Source organism: Mastigoproctus giganteus, chromosome 3 (assembly GCF_048544385.1).
Source record: "Mastigoproctus giganteus isolate SK-2022 chromosome 3, ASM4854438v1, whole genome shotgun sequence".
NCBI lineage: Eukaryota > Metazoa > Arthropoda > Arachnida > Uropygi > Thelyphonidae > Mastigoproctus > Mastigoproctus giganteus.
Genome location: NC_143577.1, coordinates 157,516,353 through 157,541,440, shown reverse-complemented (window position 1 = coordinate 157,541,440; position 25,088 = coordinate 157,516,353). Strand labels below are relative to the sequence as shown.

The window sequence follows — 25,088 nt, the reverse complement described above, 5'->3', positions numbered from 1 at the left end:
ACCTATGTAAACACTAGACGGAAGGGTATGCATCAAATTGGTCCATAGATTTCGATGGTTTTACTGTTGATAATCCAATTCAGATTGCTGACAAACTGAATTTATATTTTGCATCTTCTACATTCACACAAGAAATTACGGAAGCAAATACAGTAGGGGGGGGTTGTGTTTGTTGTTCAGAGAGGTTGCAGACTCACAGTGGTAGTTCTGGGTTCAGTTAAGGGTCCAGTTCTAGGAGTGTCCCACTATATAGTGAAGAGTTCCACCAGGCATGTTCCTGTGCTATAAGTTAATCCGGAAGCTGAGTAACAAGTCAGTCAGATAGTGCCGTGGCTTCTACTACTGCTGTGGTAAGTTCCTTCAGTATTAACAGAAAACTGTTCCCAAAATCCTGAAATAAGACAGTACTATAAGAGCTATACAGCAGAGTTCACCTAAGAAGAAAGACTTCAGTGCACTCTGTGGAAGGAATCCGCACAAAGGAAGCACATTGTTAATTGAGAGAATCTATCATTTATGGAAATAATAGCATGTATTAATAGATTAGATGTAAATGAATACCAGTTATGTATATACAGTAAACCCCCACTATTCGCGGGGGTTATGTTCCTGTGAAATGCCGCGAATACTGAGTTATGGCTCCCATAGTAATAAAGGGTTTCCGTTCCAAAGTATGAAATACAGTATATAAGAAAAACTAGTCTAAAATTTTGTCTATGTATGTATTATATGTACCTTCATAATATGACTATGTACATAGACAGTAACATAGTGAAATGCAAGCGTATGGCATCGAAATGAAAATAAGAAACAATTTAATATTTATTAGAAATTTCAAACAAATCTTTCAAACCAGCACCTTTGCTAGCTAAAAAACTTATCCCGCCAGTGCTATCACAAGTTTCGCTAAAGTGTTGATAAAGGAGTTTTGCCTTTTCACGAATGATGAGTGAACTTAACGGAATTTTATTTTGAGTTCGGTCTTCTATCCACAGATTTAAAGCCTTTTCCATTTTTTCTAATTTAACGTCACGAGTTACAGAGCAAATTTTTGAAGCAATTAGCACGTTTTCACGGACACTATGGAGGATTTTTTCTTCCGATTTTTTGATTGATCATACCGTTGACTCATTGATTTTATAATATTTTGCCACTGAGGAGACACTTTCACCATTAGAAATTTTGTCCAATAACTCAATTTTATTTACTAATGTCATCACCTTCTTTGATCTTTTCACATTTCCCTTGTTATTCATAGCCATATTTTTGTACAGGTTAGAAAGAACTTGTCCACAATAAAGTCACTTTCCTCCGTTAACACACTCGAAAAAATCTGTTTTACACAGCAAAAGGTTGATTTATAACTTTTGTAAGCGTATCAATTGATAAATTTATTCAATTTATAAGCGTATAAATTTAAAGCAAACGACGAAACCTTCCATGACAAGCGCATAACACATAATGAACAAGGATTAGCGAGAAACATCCACGCTTCTCCCCCACCGACTGAGCACTGTTTTGACAGAAAAAGATAATTTTAGCCACGCCCATGTTTTTTTTATGGCGGAAAATGTTCACGGCGCTTTAAAATTCACATTTTTTAAGGTTTCATTTTATATTAAATCAGCGACCGCGAAAACGCGAAACTGCGAATGCAGATACCGCGAATACAGATACTGCGAATAGCGGGGGTTTACTTTACTTGTAAGTAGTTTTGCATGATAAATGATTTTTGTTTTATATTTGTGTCATTGCTCATGAGAAACTGACAGCTCACATATATGAGCAAATCATAACAATGGCCAGTGACAGCAATACTGAGGTACAGGGAAATAAAAATTAATAAATAACCCTCCACATCTTAGATTTGGTTTCCTCACCAATCTTAAACGTCATTCCCTTTCTTTTGTTAATATGGATTATAGTGCCACAGAAAGTCAAAAAGGAAAGTTTTTTTTTATTTTTGATAAAAAGGAAATAAGATTTTTTGAAGATGAAGGAATAATGAGGGGAAGAAAATTGCAATTCATCTATGACTATCTCAGTACAATAGCACCAACGTGCACAGAATCCAAAAGGAAGTTTTCTGCTGCTAATTAAATATGTACCAAAATTGGATCCAGTTTAAACGATCATACAATTGATTGCTTATGTTTCTTAAGAGCTCACTTTATTCAGACAGGCAGTGTGGATGCTTAGACATAACCAAATTTGCAGTTTCAATATGTATATTTTTTGTTTTTAGAATATTTATTATTGTAATAAAAGTTTGATTTAAAACATGAATTCAAGTAATTACTGTATTTCCCCATGTATAAGACCCACCTTAATTTTGGGGCCCAAAATTAGAAAAAAAATGTATTACATAAAGTTATTGAACTCAAGTTTTATTCATCATAAAATTCACACAACTCCTCATCACTGTTAAAACTCCCATCCATTAACTTGTCCTCATCTGTGTCTGATGACGAATCACTGTCTTCATATATTGCCTCATCCTCAGTTCCATCTATGGCATTTGAAATGCCACACTTCTTAAATGACTTGACAAGAATCTCAATCTTGATATTATCCCAGGATCTTTTCACCCAGGTACTAACTTCTCCTATAGTTGGTTTCTTCACTCTTCCTGCTGGTGTCAAATTGTCCCCAGAAGACTTCATCCATTGTTTCCATTCGTTTCTCATGGCAGCTTTGAAGGGTTTGTTAATGCTGACATCAAGTGGTTGGAGCTGGGATGTCAAGCCTCCCGGTATGATGGCAAATTTTGTTCTTTGCTCTGCAGAAATCTTCTTTGTGCTTTTTGTGTGCCCTGAACTGATCAAGCACCAATAGGGCAGGTTCGTGCAAGAGCCCACCTGGTCTCCTGCTCCAAACTTTCTCAAACCAGATCTTCATCCCATCCTGATCCATCCAACCCTTGTCATGAACGTGGACAGTCACTCCTCGAGGAATGTCTTCTTTTGGCATTGTTTTGCATTTGAAAATCAGCACAGGAGGCAGCTTGGTTCCATCGGCACAACAAGCTAGAACAACTGTATAATGGCTCTTTTCATGTCCATTTGTCTTTACAGTTACAGTTTTCATCCCCTTCTTATCAACAGTTCTGTTACTTGAGACATCAAATCTGTCCCAACTCAAACTGATGTCTTCCGACAAGGAATGACAAAATGATGAAATTCAAGAACCTTTTGCTCATAGCTTTCAGGCATCTTTTGGGCAAGTCTGGTGCATGTACGCATGCTTAGTCCATTCTGTTTCATGAACCTGAAGCACCAATTGTGTCCTCCTTTGAAATCAGTAACTTCTTTTTCATCAGCAATTCTTGCCTCATGCTGAGCCATCTTTGTGGACACTAGAATTCCAATTGTCCTTTGCTCTACAATCCATATCTTCAATTCCCTCTCTAAATCAGGCCATTTTGCTGACTTGCCTCTCATGGACCTCTGCCGTGGCGTTTTCAGTAGGATTTCTTCTTCCCGTAGCCAGTCTCGGATTGTTTTCACAGTTGGAGGAGGACCAAACTTACGTTCAGCAGCACGATTTCCATTCACATTTGCAAACTGGATCACTTTTAACTTGAATTCAGCACTGTACGAAAATCTTTTCTGAGCCATTTCTGGGCAGAGCGTGGCAAAACGTAACCTAATATACCAGTAACAATGCAAAACAATGAGCGAAAAGACAACAAGTGCGAAAAAGCGGGAAATGCAAGTAAAAAAATTCTACAACCACTGTATAAGACGCACCCAATTTTTAGACCCCAAATTTTTTGAAAAAGGGTGCGTCTTATACGAGTCTAGGAAAATTTACCACCAGCAATTTACCGCCGCGTCAGTTAATCGCATTTTACCGTCTAGAAGCAATGAGATGTGTTTGGTCAAATCATAAAAAGTTATTTTTTATTTAAGTTTCTGTCTTAAGCTATGATTAGCATATTTTTTTGGAATTCTATGAACAATTAAAGGGAATAGTGTGGAAATAAAAAAAAAACACATGTATGGAATATGTAATTTAATAGGTAGATTATGTATTTTAATAGTTACATGTATCACAAAAATAGTAAAAATTCCATTATTTCAACAATATAACAACTGATTAATTTTAAAATAAACTAATTATAACATTAGGTATGTCATAGTACACTGCAAAAATTCAAAATGAATGTTTATGCAATCTTCAGAATCAGTTACGTTGGGATAATTAATTACTAAGAAACTGTAATATTTACAACACAGTATGTAAATTATTAATAAGAAATATTATTATGTGCTATACCTCTTAGATAATCAACAATATCACCCCGTTCATCATATGCACTAACAAACCTTTTAATTCGTTCATCACAATCGCGATACTTCTTTTTTTTTGTTGCCCGGATCACTTACACTTAAATATTGTTCAATGTGCATTTCGTTAATACTTTGTTCTTTTTTAATGCAATTGATAAATCTCCAAATGTTGGGATGATAAGCAGCGACTTGTTCCTCAAATCTTCTATGCCACCCTTCAACAGTATTTGTTCTTGGTAATCCTTCAAGAACAACAAGCTAGTGTACGTTCCACGTTTCATGGGAATACTTTGGTGGTCGACGAAGATGTCGTCTGGTTGGGCATCCAATCCAAGTATCCTCAAAATAATAACAACTTCTTGCGATTCTGGTGGAAAAACACGATTTTCACATAAATGTTAAAAAACGACCATCGCAACTGGAGTGGGCACAAATGCTGCCAAAATTCACATATTTAAAGCAAAATTAGCATCAGTTTCATAACATTGTTTCAATCCATTATTCTGAATGGAACGAAAAATACATTTTGAAAAAGTGGAAAAAACAATCCCATTGCGAAGCGTCAGGAAAACTCTTCTGGCCACCATCGCTGCCTCAAAATCTATAGTTACTGATTGCGGGGACATAGCCCGTTCCAATACTTTCAGCAGCTGTAGTAGAGATACATACGTTTCCCCAGACTTGTTAGGCAATAATGTATAAACTAATAGAAGCAATATTTTGTTCTTGAATCCATGTATCGTATACAGCTGATAAAAAAGTAAGGGAACAGTTTTGAAAGTCCCATCGGCATACCAGTCACACTAACAACTGCAAATAAATTTCTTTTTGTACTGAAAATTAACGTACGATTGTCCTCGGGTCCAGAATCAAATTGTAGAAACAATTCTCCATTGTGTGATGTTTTATATTCTTCTGTAAAAACTATTTCTCTACGATGCGTTGGAAGAACTGGGCCATCAAAATTTCGATTTCTTATATTTCGGATCGTTCGTTTCATTGTATCTACACATGGAAGCCAAGGGGCTGCTGCTTGGCTACAGATTCTCGAAACATTTGAAATAATACTACGAGGTGTATTATTTCTTGTTTCTGCATAAGTTCGAATGTTATCAAGAAGTTGTGCTGCCTCAACTCCTGCTGCATCTCCACAATGATTGTGGTCCTTCCATGTTTTAACAATGGTGTTATCTACCATAGTAACTCGAGCGGCACATTTGGTTTTTCGGTAATTTTGACACTTCCAATCAATTTTTGTTTCATTTTGCCTGTCTTTATAAAACAAATGTCCACTAAAGCACAATGTCAAAAATTCCACCAAAGCGAAGTGTTCACAAACTCAAAAGGATGAAAAATAAACTCAAAATAAGAAAATGTTGTGATTGTAAGAGATTATAAATATATAAGTACCTCCCTAATCAGCATCACCCAAAACATGCTACTTAAGTTAAAGGAATTAAGTCGGTACCTACCTAATTTCAATTTTGGAAAATAACAGGCAATTAAATTAAAGTATCTACAATGGTATGTATTTCTAGGAAATGTATACCTAGCATATAACTTCCATTTTTAACTGCAGTTAATTCTTAAATAACACCTAAAGAAAAGCCTTATTTTCAATTTAAAATGACCAATAAATTTATATAAATTATATGTATTGCCTGGCGATAAAATATGCTAGCGATCATTTGTAGGCTATAAATTGTTTATAAACTTAAATTTCCTTAAACTTTCGGCGATCAAATTTCCTAGACTAAGTTTAAGAAAAGTCTATCACCTGCTATTCACCGCCAGAAATTAATCGCATAAACAATTTATAGCCTACAAATATTGCCAGGCAATAAATATAATTTATATAAATTTATTTTTAACTTAAGTAGCATGTTTTAGGGGAGTGGGGGTAGGGCTTGCCGATTAGGGAGGTACTTACATATTTATAATCTCTTACAATCGCAACATTTTCTTATTTTGAGTTTATTTTTTATCCTTTTGAGTTTGTGAACACATCATGTCGGTGAAATTTTTGAAATCAGAAAAAGGAAACCCGAAATTCTGCTCTAGTGGACATTTGTTTTATAAAGACAGGCAAAATGATGAAACAAAAATTCATTGGAAGTGTCAAAATTAGCGAAAAACCAAATGTGCCACTCGAGTTACTATGGTAGATAACACCATCGTTAAAACATGGAAGGACCACAATCATTGTGGAGATGCAGCAGGAGTTGAGGCAGCACAACTTCTTGATACCATTCGAACTTATGCAGAAACAACAAATAATACACCTCATAGTATTATTTCAAATGTTTCGAGAATCTGTAGCCAAGCAGAAGCCCCTAAGCTTCCAAGTGAGATACAATGAAACGAACTATCCAAAATATAAGAAATCGAAATTTTGATGGCCCAGTTCTTCCAACGCATCGTAGAGAAATAGTTTTTACAGAAGAATATAAAACATCACACAATGGAGAATTGTTTCTACAATTTGATTCTGGACCCGAGGACAATCGTACGTTAATTTTCAGTACGAAAAGAAATTTGCAGTTGTTAGCGCGACTGGTACCGATGGGACTTTTAAAACTGTTCCCTTACATTTTTATCAGCTGTATACGATACATGGATTCAAGGACGAAATATCGCTTCCATTAGTTTATGCATTATTGCCTAACAAGTCTGAGGAAACATATGTATCTCTACTAGTAGAAGCTGAAAGTATTGGAACCGGCTATGTCCCCACAATCAATAACTATAGATTTTGAGATGGCGATGGTGGCCAGAAGAGTTTTTCCTGATGTTTCGCAACAGGGTTGTTTTTTCCACTTTTCACAATGTATTTTTCGCTCCATTCAGAATAATGGATTGAAACAATGTTATGAAACTGATGCTAATTTTGCTTTAAATATGCAAATTTTGGCAGCAATTGCATTTGTGCCCACTCTAATTGCGATGGTCGTTTTTTAAAATGTGTGTGAAAATGGTGTTTTTCCTCCAGAATCACAAGAAGTTGTTGATTATTTTGAGGATACATGGATTGGACGCCCAACCAGAAGGCATCTTCGTCGACCACCAAAGTATTCCCATGAAATGTGGAACGTGTGAAATACCACCACTTTGCTTATTGGAGGCTTGAAGTGGTGAAACCCATGTTTAGTCTCTAGAGCAAAGTTTCCGGCATCCCCCTCCCCCCCATACTTCACCTTCAACCCATGCACGGTACTAAGTGCTATAGGTTTTGATACCTCTCGTGTTTGGGGTTTTCATTAAAAAAATGTGGAACATACGCCAGCTTGTTCTTGAAGAATTACCAAGGACAAATACTGTTGAAGGGTGGCATAGAGGATTTGAGGAACAAGTCGCTGCTTATCACCCCAACATTTGGAAATTTAATGATTGCATTAAAAAAGAACAAAGTATTAATGAAATGCGCATTGAACAATATTTAAGTGGAAGTGATCCGGGCAACAAAATAAAGAAGTGCCACGATTGTAATGAACGAATTAAAAGGCTTGTTAGTGTATACGATGAACGGGATGATATTGTTGATTATCTAAAAGGTATAGTGCATAATATTTCTTATTAATAATTTTCATACTGTGTTGTAAATATTACAGTTTCTTAGTAATTAATTATCCCAATGTGACTGATTCTGAAGATTGCATAAACATTCATTTTGAATTTTTGCAGTGTACTATGACATACCTAATGTTATATTATTCAAATAATGAATTTTTTACTATTTTTGTGATACATGTAACTATTAAAATACATAATCCTCCTATTAAATTACATATTTCTATACATGCAATTTTTTTTTTTTTTTATTTCCGTACTATTCCCTCATAGTTCATAGAATTCCAAAAATATGCTAATCATAGCTTAAGGCAGAAACTTAAATAAAAAATAACTTTTTATGATTTGGCCAAACACATCTCATTGCTTCTAGACGGTAAAATGCAATTAACTGATGCGGTGGTAAATTGCTGGCGGTAAATTTTCCGGACCCTGTCTTATACATGGGGAAATACGGTACTTGTTTTTTCCTTACTTCATTGCACCTAATTGTCATAAAAATTTATTGAGAAAAATGTTTTTTTTTGGAATACAGCAGGCCCTCGTTATAACGTGGTTCACTTTTACATTGATTCGCTGTTCTTATATTATAATCTGTATCTGACTATAATGCTCAGAAATCACTATAACACTCTTTTACGGATTGCATTTTTGGCATATTTATCAAAATTGTTTCATTTGATGGAGTCAATAGCTTGAAAATGAACAGAAAAACAGCAATAAAACGTTTCCCATGCTGACTTGAGAAATTTTCCCATTTACGTTATATGACATTTATCCGACGTCTAGTCATCACTCAGTACAGTATTAGACATCGTGCGAAATGGACAGTTTACTCGAACGTCATTATCATAATTAATGCAACTATCGCAGTTACATTTTCAAAGAGGGCAGATAAGAATGAAAAAGCAACAACGTTTGGACGCAGTATGAAGACTACAAATGTAAGAAAAAGACTGAATTTGAAAATTAAATTAGATGTTTTGAAGTGAATCGATTCTGGTCAACGACAAACGGATGTGTGCCATAATTTAGGACTGGAAAGTTTAACTGTAAGAACAATTATAAAAAATAAAGAATTAATTTTAGCAGCAGGAAAGATAGCTGTTCCACTGCAAGCAACTAGGGCTAGGCCGGCTATTAGGATTGAAATGGAGAGACTAACTAATTTTATTGAAGATAATATCCAATGCAGAATTCAGTTAAGTTAACTATTATAAAAGAGAGAGAGAGAGAGAGAGAGAGAGAGAGATATTAGCCTATACGATGATCTGAAGAAAACTCACCTAAAAAAAAAAAAAAAAAAAAAAAAATGTGGACCCATTTAAAACTAGTAAGGGCTGGTTGAATAGATTTAAAATCTAGGGAGAATCTGCAAGTGCAGATCAAGGAGCCGAAACTTTCAAAAAAAGAACTTGTTAAAATTATTAAAGAGGTGCATTATGTGTTATACTTCTCAATGAGTTTTTAACATAAATTAAGCAGGACTTTTTTGGAAACGAATGCCTAAAAGAAGTTTCATATTGAAAGAAGAAAAAAAACATGCCAGCTTTCAAAGGGGCAAAGGATCGGTTGACTTTATTGTTGGGTGGTAATGCTGCGGGGGATTTAAAATTAAAACCCCTTTTAGTTTACCAGTAAGAGAGCCAAACTACAACCCAAAATCGACACATTTTTCATGATTAAATTCATCAATTAAATTAAATTAATTAAAATCAATTTAGTCAATTAAATTCATGATTTTAATTAGAATCAAGTTTAATTTTGATACATAAGCAGTTACCACATAATTATATACATATGTAATGCAGAATATTTTATATGTACAAATATTTGAATATTAAATATTTCGACCGACGTTTGTGCATCTTTTCACTACCATTTATTATTAGTTAGGAAATATCCTATGGCACTAACCACAAATACATATGTTACCTTATGGGAATGTGACGCTCGCTTACCGCGGATTCACTTAGCACTGTTTTTCTGGAACGAATTATCAGTGTTAAGTGGGGGTCACCTGTACCGGTATCCTGGTTTCATAAACTAAAAATACCAAAATACTGGTATTGTGAGCCCTAATTATATGTAAGATGATCAAATGAATAAAAAAAATGGTGCCACAGTTTAGTGACTACAGTCAAGCACAGTGGTGGTTCCATCATGATCTTGGGCTGCTACTGATTTTCTGGAGTGGATGACATCATCAGAACTGAAGAGATTTTAAGAAAAGAAGGCTATAAAAACAGTTTTGACATCCTCTGGACTTTGGGGATGAAATTTTATATTACAATAAGACAAAGCACAGGTCTAAGTATGTAGGGACTTTAAACAACAGGAGGAGACATTGCCTGACTTAAACCCAATAGAGCTTTCGTGGGATCATCCAGACCAGTGTTTCCCAAACTTTTTTGCTCGAGGACCCCCTTTTGGCTTCAAAAAATAACTACAGATCCTCACATCCTAGCTCACTTAAATATGGGGTGTCTGGACAATACGTATCCAAAATTAAAAATTTATATCTCAGGATTTATTATATGTTTACAATCTATCTTTTTTAGACTGGCACAAAAAATAACTGAATAATAAACAGTCACTATTCTTAGTGTGAAGGATGGTGTTTTTTCATTACACAAAGTCCTTTAAAGTTGGGAGTGACTGTAGACAACTGAATTCTCATGTCAGGTGCAACATCCAGTCTGTAACTATTCTTAGTGTGAAGGATGGTGTTTTTTCGTTACACAAAGTCCTTTAAAGTTGGGAGTGACTGTAGACAACTGAATTCTCATGTCAGGTGCAACATCCAGTCTGTAACGATTTTTAGATTTTGTTTAAAAAATAAGTAAAATTCAAAGTAGCCATTAGAGAAGGGATCTGCAGAACACTGTTTAGGAACTGCTGATCTAGACCATCAAGTTAGTAAAGTCTGCCCATCAGTTTTTCCTCAGAAACTGCGGTTTTCTACCCAGCAAAACAGGCAAATCAATCAGAGAACATGCACAATTTACAGACACAATACACATAGGTATATGAATTAACTTTCTGGATGACCCTAATGTGATAGTTTGGATTATACCAAGTTCGTCACTAAGCTTTAATGTTGTTCTTCTCTTTATGAGATTTAACTTTAGGAGCCATAGTGAAAGGTTTTTATTTTAAAATAAATGTAAAACAGTGGTATAATCCATGATATCAGAATAGAATTCACTTTCAAAATGGCAAATGTAAACAAATACAGTGCTCATGTATATTGCCATTTTCTTTTTTTGGCACTGCAAGACATCTGCACTATATGTAAACATCTGATTTCAATGTGCCGTTAGCTTGAATGTTCCATTATTTTGACAGTCTACTGTATTAGCAAAGACTTCTTGTCTTAGCTTGCCTAACCCATAACATAACATAACATAAACATAACATAATTAATTATAATAAATTAATAGAATCATGACTCAGACCAGAGCAGCAAAGCAAAAGGCTCAAGCTAATGGAAGCGCTGTGGCTCAGAGCAGAACTGAGGGGGGCAGTTGTCCTCTGACTCACAGCCTTATAAAATGCACTGTTTGCTTGATGTTTGCAGAGCAATCGGGTACGGGACATGATACTGCCAAGGGGGATGTCTTTGTGTGTGCGCGATGCAAGGAGTGTATCGATATCAGGCAACAACTCGGCGTTCTTGTGGGCCTATATGAGAGCTTGAAGGACAGGGTGGATGCCCTCGAAGGAACTAAACTGAGGGGCCCATCAAGCTCTCAGCTGCCCACATCAACGCCAGAGCTTGCACTTGGACATCACGTGACACAGAGACAACCCCCAAGGCAGAATGCGCTGGTCCCGAAGGAACTAGTAGTTGTTGGTGACTCAATTGTCAGGGAAACGGGGAACATGCTTTGTAAAAAAGATAGGTGGAACAGGACCAGGGTATGTCTGCCAGGGGCAAAGGTTGATGACGTTGTAGAGCGAATATCATCTTTTAAGGGCACAAAAGGTGATATAGTTGTACACGTTGGCACTAATAATATTAAGAGTAGGAGACTGGCAGAATTACTTAACAAGTACAGGTCACTGTTGAACAAAAGCCGAGAATTAGGGTTGAATTTGAAAGTGTCTGCAATTCTGCCCAGACACAATAGGAGGGAGTATATGATGAGAGCCTTGTCGATCAATTCGGCCCTGGAAAGATTGTGCAAGGCTCAAGGGGTAGAATTTTTTTCAGCCTGGACTGTACTTGTTAACAGGAGAGATTGCTTCTACAGGGATGGGATACACTTAAATAGAAAGGGTGCAAGAATATTTGCTGATGCTATCGAGGCAGTGTTAGGTGGGTCGGAAAACTGCTAGCTTGGGGGGAGACAAAGACCAATAGATTGACAGTAGCCACTGGCAGAGGTGAAAGAGATTCTTGCACTGCTTCTATTAGAATGAGTAGAAGCCTGAAAAACAAGATGCATGGTATTTCAGAGACTGCTGGGAGCCATTGCGGTACAAATAAACACATGGGTTGTGTTAGGGTAGCTAAGAATAGAAACAGGTGCAGGTATACTTGCGTGTACACCAATGCTAGGAGTTTAGTAAATAAATTTGATGAATTTGAGGTATTGCTCAAAACATCAAAGGCAGATATTGTTGGGATATCAGAGACGTGGTGTCACACAGATATAAGGGATGCAGAACTGCAATTTGGGGAGTACAACGTCTACAGAAAGGATAGACAGGATAGGAAGGGGGGAGGGGTTATGCTATTAGTTAAGAAACACATAAAAACCAAGGAAGTGAAGCCACTCGACATCGCTGGACAGGGCAGTGTTGAGTCAGTTTGGTGTGACATAAGCATTGGGAGATCAAAATTGAGAGTAGGAGTGTGCTATAGGCCTAATGACTCTGATGAGTATAATAAGGAACTGTACAGGGAAATAGAGTGGGCCAGTAAATCAGAGAGTCTTATAATGGGAGATTTTAATTTCCCAGATATTGACTGGAATTTGGGGGCTGGTTACTCACACACTAGCAGGGCTTTTGTGGATTTATTGGATGATTGTTTTCTCCATCAGCATGTTCAGGAAGCAACTAGAGGGAGTAATACTCTTGATTTGATTATCAGCAGTGATTCTTCATGCATTAAGAATCTGCAGATAAATGAACCACTAGGTGGCAGTGATCACAGTGTGCTGAAGTGGGATTTACTGAAAGAGGTAACTACCATTAGGGGTAAAGGGAAGGGTTATTGCTTCCGTAAAGGCGACTACGATGGACTGAGACAGTATTTAAATTCTATACAGTGGGACCAACTGGTGATGTTACCAACAGCAAATTCAAAATGGGAAGCATTCAAAGAACATATCTTGGAAGCTACTAGGCTTTACATACCAACTAAGAAATATTGTTCAAGGTTTAGGCCAAAATGGATGTCAGATGAACTAATGAGGCATATGGCAGAGAAGAAAAATGCATGGGATACTTACAAATTAACACATGACACAGAAGCCTATGATAGATACAAGTTGATATGCAACCAAGTTACAAAGGAGGTTAGGCAGGCGAAGGCGGATTACGAGAAATCCTTGGCAAGGGATGCAAAGAAAAACAGCAAAGAGTTCATTACTTATGTAAACTCTAGAAGGAAGGGGATGAATCAGATTGGTCCACTTGATATTGATGGGTCAACTGTTGATGATCCTGCTCAGGTAGCTAACAAACTAAATGAATATTTTGCATCGACATTCACACATGAGGAGTTATTCAGCAAGGGGAATGCCAGAGGTGTATTCAACTCTAGCAGTAAACTAAAGAATCTTGAAATAACTGGGAGTAAAGTGGAGGAGAAACTGTTGAAGATAAACACAAGAAAGGCACCCGGGGTGGATGGGATCTATCCAGTTATATTAAAGGAGGCAGCAAAGGAAGTAAGCAAACCCTTAGCCATAATTATGAGAGCTTCCTTGGACTCAGGGGAGGTACCCATAGACTGGAAATGTGCAAATGTGACCCCAATTCACAAAGGAGGATCAAAGGCTGACACAAGTAACTATAGACCTGTGAGCTTAACTTCTGTTCCAGGAAAATTAATGGAGGCACTGGTTAAAGAAGCACTGCAGGATCATTTAGACAAGACTTCAGTTATAGCTCAGACACAGCATGGTTTTGTTAAGGGGAAGTCTTGCCTGACCAACTTGATTGGATACTATGATGCAGTCACAAAAGAACTGGATGCAGGGAATAACTTTGATATTATATACTTGGATCTTAGAAAGGCTTTTGATACTGTTGCACATGGAAGACTGCTACACAAATTGGAGCAGTGTGACATTGGAGGCAAATTGCTGCTATGGATAAAGGGGTGGTTGAGTGGGAGAAGACAGAGAGTGGTAATCAATGGACACTGCTCATCATGGACTAATGTTATTAGTGGAGTCCCTCAGGGCTCAGTGTTGGGTCCATTATTGTTTTCTGTATTTATAAATGATATTGATGATGGTATATCAAGCTTAATGTCCAAGTTTGCAGATGATACAAAGGTTGGCAGGGTTGTCAAGAACACTACTGACACTACACTGCTGCAACAGGATCTGGAAAGGTTGAGCAGATGGGCTGAGAGGTGGCAAATGAAGTTTAACATTGACAAATGTAAAGTACTACACATGGGAAACAGCAACCCCAGGGCAACGTATCAACTCTGTGGTACTACACTGACAGTGGTAGAGAATGAAAGGGACTTGGGGGTGATTGTGCAGGCAGATATGAAGTTCTCTGAGCAGTGCAGACGGGCTGCAAGAGTAGCTCATGGAGTATTGTCAATGATATACAGGAATTTTTCCAGCAGGGATAAGGAGGTGATTATTCCATTGTATAAGGCAATGGTCAGGCCACACCTAGAGTACTGTATACAGGTCTGGAGGCCTCATTTCAAGAAGGATGTAGAGCTGCTGGAACGAGTACAGAGAAGGGCAACAAGATTAGTGAATGGAACAAAGGGGTGCTCTTACGAGGAAAGGCTTAAGTTTTGCAAATTACAGTGTCTGGAGACTAGGCACCAGCGAGGTGATCTGATAGAGGTGTATAAAGCCTTGAATGGTTTAAGCATGCTCAATGCTGATGGGATTCTTCCTCTAGCTCAGAAAAATCACCTGAGAGGGCATAAATTCAAATTGAGGAAAGACAGATGTAGGATAGACGTGCGGAAATTTGCCTTTAGCCAGCGGGTGGTTGGTTGGTGGAACAGACTGCCATCCCTTGTGGTGGAGGTTGATAGCCTAAATAAGTTTAAGGCTCAGCTGGACAGGTATTTTGAACGAACAGAGGGGTGAAGTGGAAGTGGTTTTTTTTTTTTTTTTGGCTGATGCTGCATAAGCTTGCTTTCTTGCATCAAATGCCTCTACTAATGCTAATGCTAATGCTAACCCCCATAGTGACTTGTTTGCAGACTAGTCTATACTTACTATAGGTTTCTATGTTCCCTGATAATCATCATATGCTTTTTCTTCCTCTGTCTCATCAGTTCATCTGACATCCATTTAGGTCTAAACCTCGAACAATATTTCTTAGTTGATATAAAAAGCCTTAGTAGTTTCTATTACCTCATTAAATGCTTCCTGTTTAGAATTTTCAGTTGGTCCCACTGAAAAAGAATTGCGGTCCCCTTTATGAAAACAAAATCCCTTTCCCTTAATATTTTTAAGTAAATTTCATATCAATACACTATGATCATTGCTCTCTAGTGGTTCTTTTATCTGGAGTATTCTTAATGCATTAAGCATAACATAATGCTGTATAAAATGCCTCTATGTTTCAGAGGCAAATGTCATCCATAAAAGTTATGTTACTGTGTGAGAAACCAGAAGTTACATGGAAAGTTAAAATCCTCCATTATAATACATTCCAATTTACTATCTCACTCTATGCGTCTATATAGATGTTCATTATACTCATCACAGTCATTTGGCCTACAACATACTCCTATGCTCATTTATTTTTTTTTTTCCAATGCTTATGTCACACCAAACTGACTCAATATTACGCTGAAAGCCCACATCAACCAGGTGCATTGCCGTAGATTCTTTGTTCTTAATTAAAAATTTTTATTTTTATAGTATAACTGTTTACCTCCCTCCTTCAGAGCATTTTCACTGAAATCTCAGGATTGTAGCGAGAGGCTCAAAAAGCATGTACCCCGACTTACATAACTTCGGACTTATGTAAATTTATTTTCACTCAAATTTTTTTAGGATTGTAAAATTTAAAACAGTAAATAAAAAAATTAAAAAAAACCAATAACACGCCACCAAGCACAAATTGCGCAAGTGAGATGCAGAGTAACAAGTTTACGAAGCTTCAAAAATAGGAACGAAGAGAAGATACTGAAATTTTATTTGTTATTTTATATGACTGAAGATTTTGGTGAAATGGGTACACAATTCACCATAATAATTTTAAAACCCACAGATTTCCAGCTATCTGTATTATCGCAAATGCAATAAGATCGAATTTACTACTTGTTTATTAGATTGCATACAGAAAAGTCCAATAAACCAGAAACTGCAAATTGTTTTTATTGTTTTATGGTAGTCACCTCCAGAAATGTGCTTAAGTAAAATGTGAGTTCATGTGAGGTAATAATAGTGTTTCTGCCTTAACCCCTATGAAGTCAATTACAGAAAATTTCATTTGGACCATTATCATGGTGCCAACTAAGAGAATAAGTCACAGTGGTACTAGTAAATCTACCAATAAAAAGAAAGCAATCGATTTGGATGACAAAATTAAAATAATAAGGATGTATGAAAATGGTCAAAAATTAACAAGTATCATGCGGAATTTAGATTTGTCAGTGTCAACACCAATTAAGTCAACTATAATAACCAAGGCTACGAAATACATATCAGTTTTTACAGTACAATAACATGTGTTTTTACTTTCTTTTATGTTTTCGTTTCTTATGTGCCACTTCTGCTACTTCACCGCTGTCCCCAGATAAAGTTTTTAATTGAACTAATTAAAAATATATAACTATTTTTCTTCATTCTTCTGAGGATATTATGTGGTTTTGTAATTCTGACATATCAGGGATATAGTAGCAGCAATATTTTATTAATCATTCCCGAGTTATGTAAAACTCGACTTACGTAAGAAGTCCTGGAACGTATCTCTTAAGTATGTCGGGGGTAACTCCCCAACATATGTAAGAGATCTTTTACATAAGATGGCTTACCTCCTCATGGCAAAACTAGGTGACTTTTGCAACAAACCAATACAGAATGAGTTGGAGGGTATCCTTAAGAACCACTGTACCAAATGTATATACAGGCACTTTCTGTATTCACTGTACGGAAAGAACTCATATGCTTCCATGTTTCTGATATCTCCTTAATGTCTACATCTGATGACTTTATCAAATTCAAATTTATTCCTAGTATTAATGCAAGGAATATAGTAAATAGGCATGTATATATACTCTTAATCTTAATAAGAGCATATACATGCTTATACACAAATTTTTTTTGCTATTAATAACCCTGTTTGTTCTAATAACTCTAACACAACCTATACACTTACTTGTCCCACGATGATGCCCAGCAGGCCTTGTAATTCTGTCCCCCATCACACACATCTAGCTTTTCAGGTTGCTGAATCTCCCTACAGAAAAAGTGCCAAGAATCGATTTCACCTCTGCTAGCAGCTATCATTAAACTATTAGTCCGTGTGTTCTCTCCACAACTAATTGTTTTCTGACTACCTTAACATTACTTCAATAGCTTCAGAAAATATTCTTGCACATCTTCTATTTAAATGAATCCTATCCCTGTAAAAACAGTCTCTCCTGTTAATAAGCACTGATCATGCTGAGAAAAATTCTACTCCATTAGAATTACAGAATCTCTCCAAGGCTGAATTGATTATTTACAAACCTCTCTCTCTCTCATCCTATCAGAAAGAGTACATGTTAAAAAATTCTCAGATTTCCCACATCATTAACACTAACATGTACCACATCACCTTCCTGGCATATTACACTGGTCATATTACACTGATCATTTCTTGTTTCCTAACAAAAGCTATTTCCTGTGGGATGAGTGCCTTTCGGATGCATGTGTTATCTGATGCATGTGTAGGCTCCAACTTTGCGCCAGGCAACTGAGTGCTTGACATGTTCCTTGTTTTAATTCACTCAAGGATATCAACTCTGTTCTTCAAGTTCTCAAATTTGCGTTGGTTCGTTCGTTCGTTGTTTGGTTTTTAGGAGCATTAGCAACTAAGGCCATATTGCTCCAGGAATATGCGGTGGTCATTCCCTGACCTTTCCGCATCCTCCATATTTGGTGATGACAGGCTCAAACACCGGTCTAATCAAGAAGCGTGTGCTATGCACTGCTGCTCCTTCCCACCTGGCCTCAAATTTGCCAATCATCACTTAAATTAATTTCTACCCCTGCGGAATTATATAAAAGAATATGAAACAGTGTTTATGCTGTTCTTATATTTATGCAATGAACACAGAACAATGATTCTCCTTGTAAAGAAATTCTCTTCACAGAACTATTAGTGACATTTCACAATACTTTGTTTGTAGTAGTGAACTACAACAGTAGTATGAGTGGCATCAATTTAATTATACAGTGGTACCTTGGATTGCGAATAACTTGGTCTATGAGTGTTTTGCAAGACGAGCAAAAATTTTTAATAGATTTTAACTTGATAAATGAGCGAGGTCTTGCAATACGAGTACAGTCAGTCCTCGAATAACACGAGTTCACACTACATGAATTCGATCATACGCGATATATAAATACATGAACGATAGCTTATATAACACAAACCGAATTCGCTTATGCACGATTCGCCTTTGTGTTTACAAGAAATTGCAGTCAAACGCAGAATCACCCCAACCGAACGCAACACGATAGGAATGAAGAGAAGATTCTAAAAATGTATTTATGTATTTTATATCAGTGAAGGGGAAAACACATTTCACCATAATAACGTAAAAATCAACACAATTTCAGCTATCAGTATAATCGCAAATGCAATTAAATCGAGTTTACTACCAGTTTATAACAGATTCCACTAGCAGGAACATAACTGGAAATTGTTTTTATTGTTTTATGGCAGTAACCCATAGAAATGTGCTTTAGTAAAATGTGAGGTGTTAATAGTGTATCTCTGCCTTTATGGTGTTGTTTATTCAATTGCTACACGCGCGCAGCTTTGTTTATGTGTATCAAGCTTGCTTCCTCATTTTGTAATAGTGCGAACGATGAATCTGTTTAACAACAATGCAATGTCATATTTCCGTGAAATCCTCAAGAGGAGGCAAGTGTCATTGGAGAGGTTCCTTGTTAAAGTCGCACAAAAAGAAAGAGTCAACAGATAGCAGTGATTCCATTAGTGACAGTGAAAGTCGTCCTACCATAAATTCGATTGCTTTATGTATATTAAATTTAAATATTAAAAATATGAAAAGGTATGTATGTATTTTGTATTAATCATTTTTACAGTATATGAATATTTTTGAGTTTTGGAACAAATCATCTGGGTTTCCATGATTTCTTATGGGAAAATTCGCTTTGATATATGAGTGCTTTGGATTACGAGCACGTTTCCGGAACGAATTATGCTCGCACACCAAGGTACCACTGTATCTCATATTGTGACTACCTTCACAACTAGTTACCATGATATTGCACTACCTTGAATAAGTAACACATCATCAATGGAGAAGCTATTGTTACTTATTCTCGGCGGATACCACCACCCAGCCAGCACCATCTCAAAGCTTACGGGCCTATCATTGGCGGGCAGATAGGTACCATGCCAACCCAGTTATGAAGTATAACTCCACAATATGAGTGGCATCACTCATACTACTGTTGTAGTTCACTACTACTTAAGTCTAGTCACTGAAAGCTCAATTAACTCTATTAAAAGGAAGAAACCTTCTCCTGGAGCCGTACCTTGGTGGTGCCCAGAGCTCCAACAACTGCGACGGGAGGTTTACACCCGGCGGAAAAATTTTCAACGCGCAAGACAGACATGGCCGGAAGCGGAAGTAGAGTATCTCAAGCAGCAGTACCGAACAGCAAGAAATGAATACACAGCCCTGATTAAACAAAGGAAGAAGCGCTCCTGGGAGCACCTAGTCTCCACAGTTGGAAATTCTGCTCCCTGGGGAGTGGTCTACAGAGTAATCACAAACAAACTCCCCAGGGGAGAAGTCATCCCAGCCACCAAGACGCCACAAGGCACGTATACAAAGACATGGTCCGAATCTATAAATAACATCCTTCACGCCATGTTCCATCAACACATGCCACCAAGCAACCCAGAGCAAATACTACTATGTGAGGAAAACAGCACATACACCACGGCCCAAGTGGAAGACAAATTCACCAAGGAAGAACTGGACACCGCTGCAGCAAAAATAAAAAACAAGAAATCTCCAGGAGAAGATATGCTGGAGCCCGAGATCGTAAAGAAGGCTGTTGAAACCATCCCAAATGAGATCCTAAACCTCTTCAACCATTGCCTTGAAGCAGGCCATTTCCCAGCAGTATGGAGATCTGCAAAATTAAGGCTTATTCTCAAGAATCCGACAAAACCACAAGACCTTCCGGAGTCATACCGGCCCATCGCTCTTCTATCCATACTAAGCAAACTCCTAGAACATCTTCTAAGCAATAGAATACAAATTCATTACTCCAAGGCTGGCCTTCACTCTGACAACCAATACGGCTTTAGAAGGGGTTCCTCCGCAGTGGACGCCTTAGAGAATATCGTCAAAGCAGCTACCACTACCAGCCATAAATACTTCCTTGTCATTTCAGTGGATTTTGCCAGGCGTTTGACTCCCTCTGGTGGCCAAGCGTCCTCGGCAGACTCCGGAAAGCAAAACTACCAGCTAATTTGTACAATTGTATAAAAACCTATCTTGCAAACAGAACAGTAACCGTCAGTGCTCCGTACTGTTCAGTCACACGACCAATCTATAGAGGATGCCCACAAGGCTCAGTACTTGGTCCACTTCTCTGGAACGTGGTGCTCGACAGCTTTCTAAACCTCGACCTTGGTAATGTGAGATCACAGGCCTATGCGGATGACCTGATCCTGATGCTGGCGGCAGACTCAAGAACTCAACTAGAGATCTCTGCAAACCATGCTATAAATATCCTACAAGACTGGGCCACCCAAAATCATTTAAAGATATCCCCAACAAAAACCTGCTCCATCCTACTTAAAGGTTCTCTCAATATCAGAAGGCCTCCCCAGATAAAGATTCAGGAAACAACAATTAAGCTTTCCACCGAACTTAAATATCTTGGTATTCTGCTAGATAAAAATCTGTCATTCACACCCCATCTTACTTACCTCCGAAGCAAAATCAAAAAATACTCTGCACTAATAGCTAGAGTCACTCGTCGCAACTGGGGGCTTAAGAAGAGGACCCTAGCCCTCTTCTATAAAGCAGTCTTCTTACCAGCAATAACATATGCATCAGGAATCTGGTTCCACAAGGCGGTAACAGCAGTAAATAAAAGGAAGCTAGAGACAATTCAACGTTCAGTCCTACTGACAATCTCGAGAGCCTGCTGTACTGTAAGTACCCACGCCCTCCACGTTCTCTTGAGCGCTCTCCCCCTGGACCTGGAGATCGTCCGCTGTGGGTTGCTTTATCAACTATCCAAAGGAAAATCAATCACCTGCCTAGACTACACAACTGATCTGGCAAACGATCTTAAACTCGAGAAAAAACGCCTTCTCACCCACCTACAGCAGGCCTGGCAAACCCGCTGGACGACTTCGACAAAAGGGGAAGTCACCCGAAGATTCATACCGGATAATCAACTAGTGTTTCCCAAAAGCCCAAACTGGTTTTCACCGGGACTGCTGACATCTTACCTGCTCACGGGACACGGCGCAATAAGAGCAAAACTGTCCAGTTTCGGATTGAGTGACACCCCTCTCTGCCACTGTGGACAGCCAGAGACGTGGAAGCACCTCATGCACCACTGCCAACTATACGAAGACCTCCGCTGCCTCTTAATAACTAGAATACGTTTCTCGCCAATAAACCAAGAACAATATCTCCTGGAGAGCGAGGACAACTATAAAGCCTTAACGCAGTTTGCGCAGGATCTTTTTACTAGAAGAAGAACATACCCACAACCTTAGCTGGAATTTTCCCACAAATTAACCACTCGTCATCCACAATAAAGATCCTTAGATGTGTCAACCAAACAAAAACCTAACAGCTACAATCTGAAAAACTAATCATTAACTTAACCTGGATCTGACCACTGGCTTAAACTGGAGTCATTATCTGGACTTGACCACTCACATGGACGGGACAACATGTCCCAGGAATGGCATACGAAGACCTGACAAAGACATTGTGCAGTTTGCTGCCGAAACATCATTATGCGATCTGAACCGGGTACCCTCACTTGGTTCACTTTCTTTCCCTTCCCTTGGCAGGGAATGGTTACTCTGTAGCCCCCCTGCCATCCCCTATCTTCACCTGGTGAGGCATGGGCCTGCCCCGCCGACTTTTGGGGTTATCTTCACTATTGACCCCATATTTCTGTCTTTCACCCCCCAGTCTTCAGTCTACCTTCCCTCTCTAGCTATCTTGCGACTAGCGTTTGACCCTTGCCAAAACTACACAAGCCCCACACTAAAATTAAAAAAAAAAAAAAAAAAAAGAAAAGAAAAAAAAAAAGAACTCTAACCCGTATAACTTATATCTCGGCCTGACCCAATTTCTAGCGTTTCTCCGCTGCCTCCATTTTTTTTTTTTTTTTTAGGTCCTAGCCACTGAAATCTCAAGAAATTAGGTGGCAGGACCTGCCAGAGTAAATAGTAAATTTCTAAAATACTGGTGTACCTGGTCTGCCTCCACGAGGTATAGTGTGGGCAACGGTGGGCCTCATTTGAGACCCAAAGGCTAAAAGACCAGATGAACAACGGTACAAAACATTACACGCCACAATATCCACACACTTTTAAACCTCTGGCCTGTACAGTGTTCTGTATAACACCACAATGTATATTACGCGGAGATGGGGGAAACCCCTGGTGCCGTTAGACCCTAAACACACTATACTACAAACAAAGTATTATGGAATATCACTGATAGTTCTGTAATGAATTTCTAATTCATAGTGTATTACGCCTTGTGCATTTATTTTCTTAGTAGAAATTCTCTTTCTGTAAAAAGCATAGCTAGGGCAGAGAATCCTTCCTGGCATTGTACTTCTTATGTAGTAAGTATCAAGATTATCACCTCTGTTCCTCAAGTTCTCAAATTTGCTAATCAGCACTTCTAAATTAATTACACCTCTATGGAATTATATAAAAGAATATGAAACGGTGTTTATACTGTTCTTATATTAATGCAATCAACACTGAACAATGATTCTCCTTGTAAAGAAATTCTCTATAAAAAGCACAGCTAGAGAAGAGAACCCTTCCTGACATTGTGCTTCTTATCTAAAATCATATCTGTTGTACTCTTTCATCACTTACCACAAAGTCCACTTATCACTATTTAATTGAATTACTGTATTAACATTCCCCAAAAAGTGCTATGTGCAAAACATTTTGCCCATAAGTTGCCAAAGAGTCATCTTTTCAATTCAACTGACTCACTGACAAACAGTTAGGGATGAAAGAGTAGTAAAAAGAAAAAATCATGTACTTGCAGTATAGGAGTAAATAATATTACTTAATAACAACTAATACATATTTAATAATTGAAATAATTTATAATTATATACCAACCTTATTTGATTAAAAATAAACAACTGGTAGTTGTACAAAGCGGGAACATGAGCAGCAACCACCATTGGTAAAAGAATAAGTTACATGATATCTTATCATTAAAATTTAGACTTTGTTGCTTTAAAAGCAAATGTTTTTATCAATTTAGTGAACCACAGTATAACTTTCAGATGACTAGAATATTTTATTAACTGGACAATCCATTCCAATGGACGAGTTCAATAAGTTTTTGCTGTATAATGATGATTAATAAGTTGTTGCTGCTGACAATAACAAACTGAATAGCATATTTATGCTATTCAGTTTTTATTGTCATAGTCATAAGCACATCAATCATTAAGATCTATTTCTTAAAACAGCCAAGGTGCAAAATGAAACTGTTTGATATTATGACCATTTTCATTATCTACAATTATATTTAAACTACTTACTAGCAATTTTTCAGAACAGCTCTTAAAAACTTACATATAAAATGACTTTTTATTCTGTTAAGCTTTACACAATCTTTCAGATCCTCATGCCTAAACACATTTCGACTGCACGTATCTTTACGGGCATCACTAACAGTAGCTACTTCTCTTCCTAAAAGAAGATAACATATACAAAGGTAACTGGAGCACAAGATACAAGAAAAAGTGTTTAATATATTCTTAATGAATGTCACACTGTGCATACCTCTTCATAACAAAGTGAGTCCCTAATGTGATAGTCACAATAATAACTTCCTGCAAACTTTGTCAACTGTGTCAAAAATATAAATAAATAAAAGTACAATATTATTAGAATTAATATTACAAATTACACCAGAAGTTGCCAAAGTGGTTCCATTCAGCTTGGTGAAGATTTCTTCAAATGTCATCGTAACAAGCCTTTAGGGCACTTTCTTTTTGGCTGGCTTCAATTACGCAATTTACCCATTCCTTCAAGTATTTCTTTAAATTTGGATGAACTATCCATCCGTGTGTGTGTATAGAGAACAGCTTTCTCAGTTTTTCATTTTTAATATCAACACATTTTATATTTTCACATTATTTTCTCTTTTTTTTTATTAAAATAAGTTTCTAAAAAAACAGCATAAAACTTTTTTTAATAGAAACCCTTATTAGTAAAATAATAAGAGTAGTTTACCTCAATATAGTACGTAGAATACTTCCGTATGATACCCTCCAGAAATTAAAACGGAAAAAACGAAAAAAACCGACAACTTACCGGTACATTAGAGTAAAATATAAATAATCAATTTAACAATTCAAAATCAATTTAAAACAATTAAAAATCAAATTAATGCAATTAAAAGAATTAATGAAAATATTCAAAATAATTTTCCTTCCTGAAGCTGACAACGCTTTTCGACCGAATGTCGTGATCACAGGAATGAAAATTACCGAATCGGGTTAAACCTGAAACTTAAATAGTGATTATTTGTCTTCGTGCATGCACGTAAAGGTCCACGCATTGGAG

General features: G+C 37.3%; 1 protein-coding gene across 2 annotated transcripts in view; it reads right to left on the bottom strand.

The window, feature by feature from the left end:
• Polr1C (RNA polymerase I and III subunit C) overlaps positions 1-25,088 on the bottom strand; it is a 255,785-nt gene that overhangs the window by 36,230 nt on the left and 194,467 nt on the right. For both annotated transcript variants that reach the window (XM_090369465.1, XM_090369466.1), the window contains one exon: positions 24,093-24,209. In XM_090369465.1, coding sequence (XP_090225591.1) covers positions 24,093-24,209 — 117 coding nt within the window. The remainder of the gene's footprint in view (positions 1-24,092; positions 24,210-25,088) is intronic.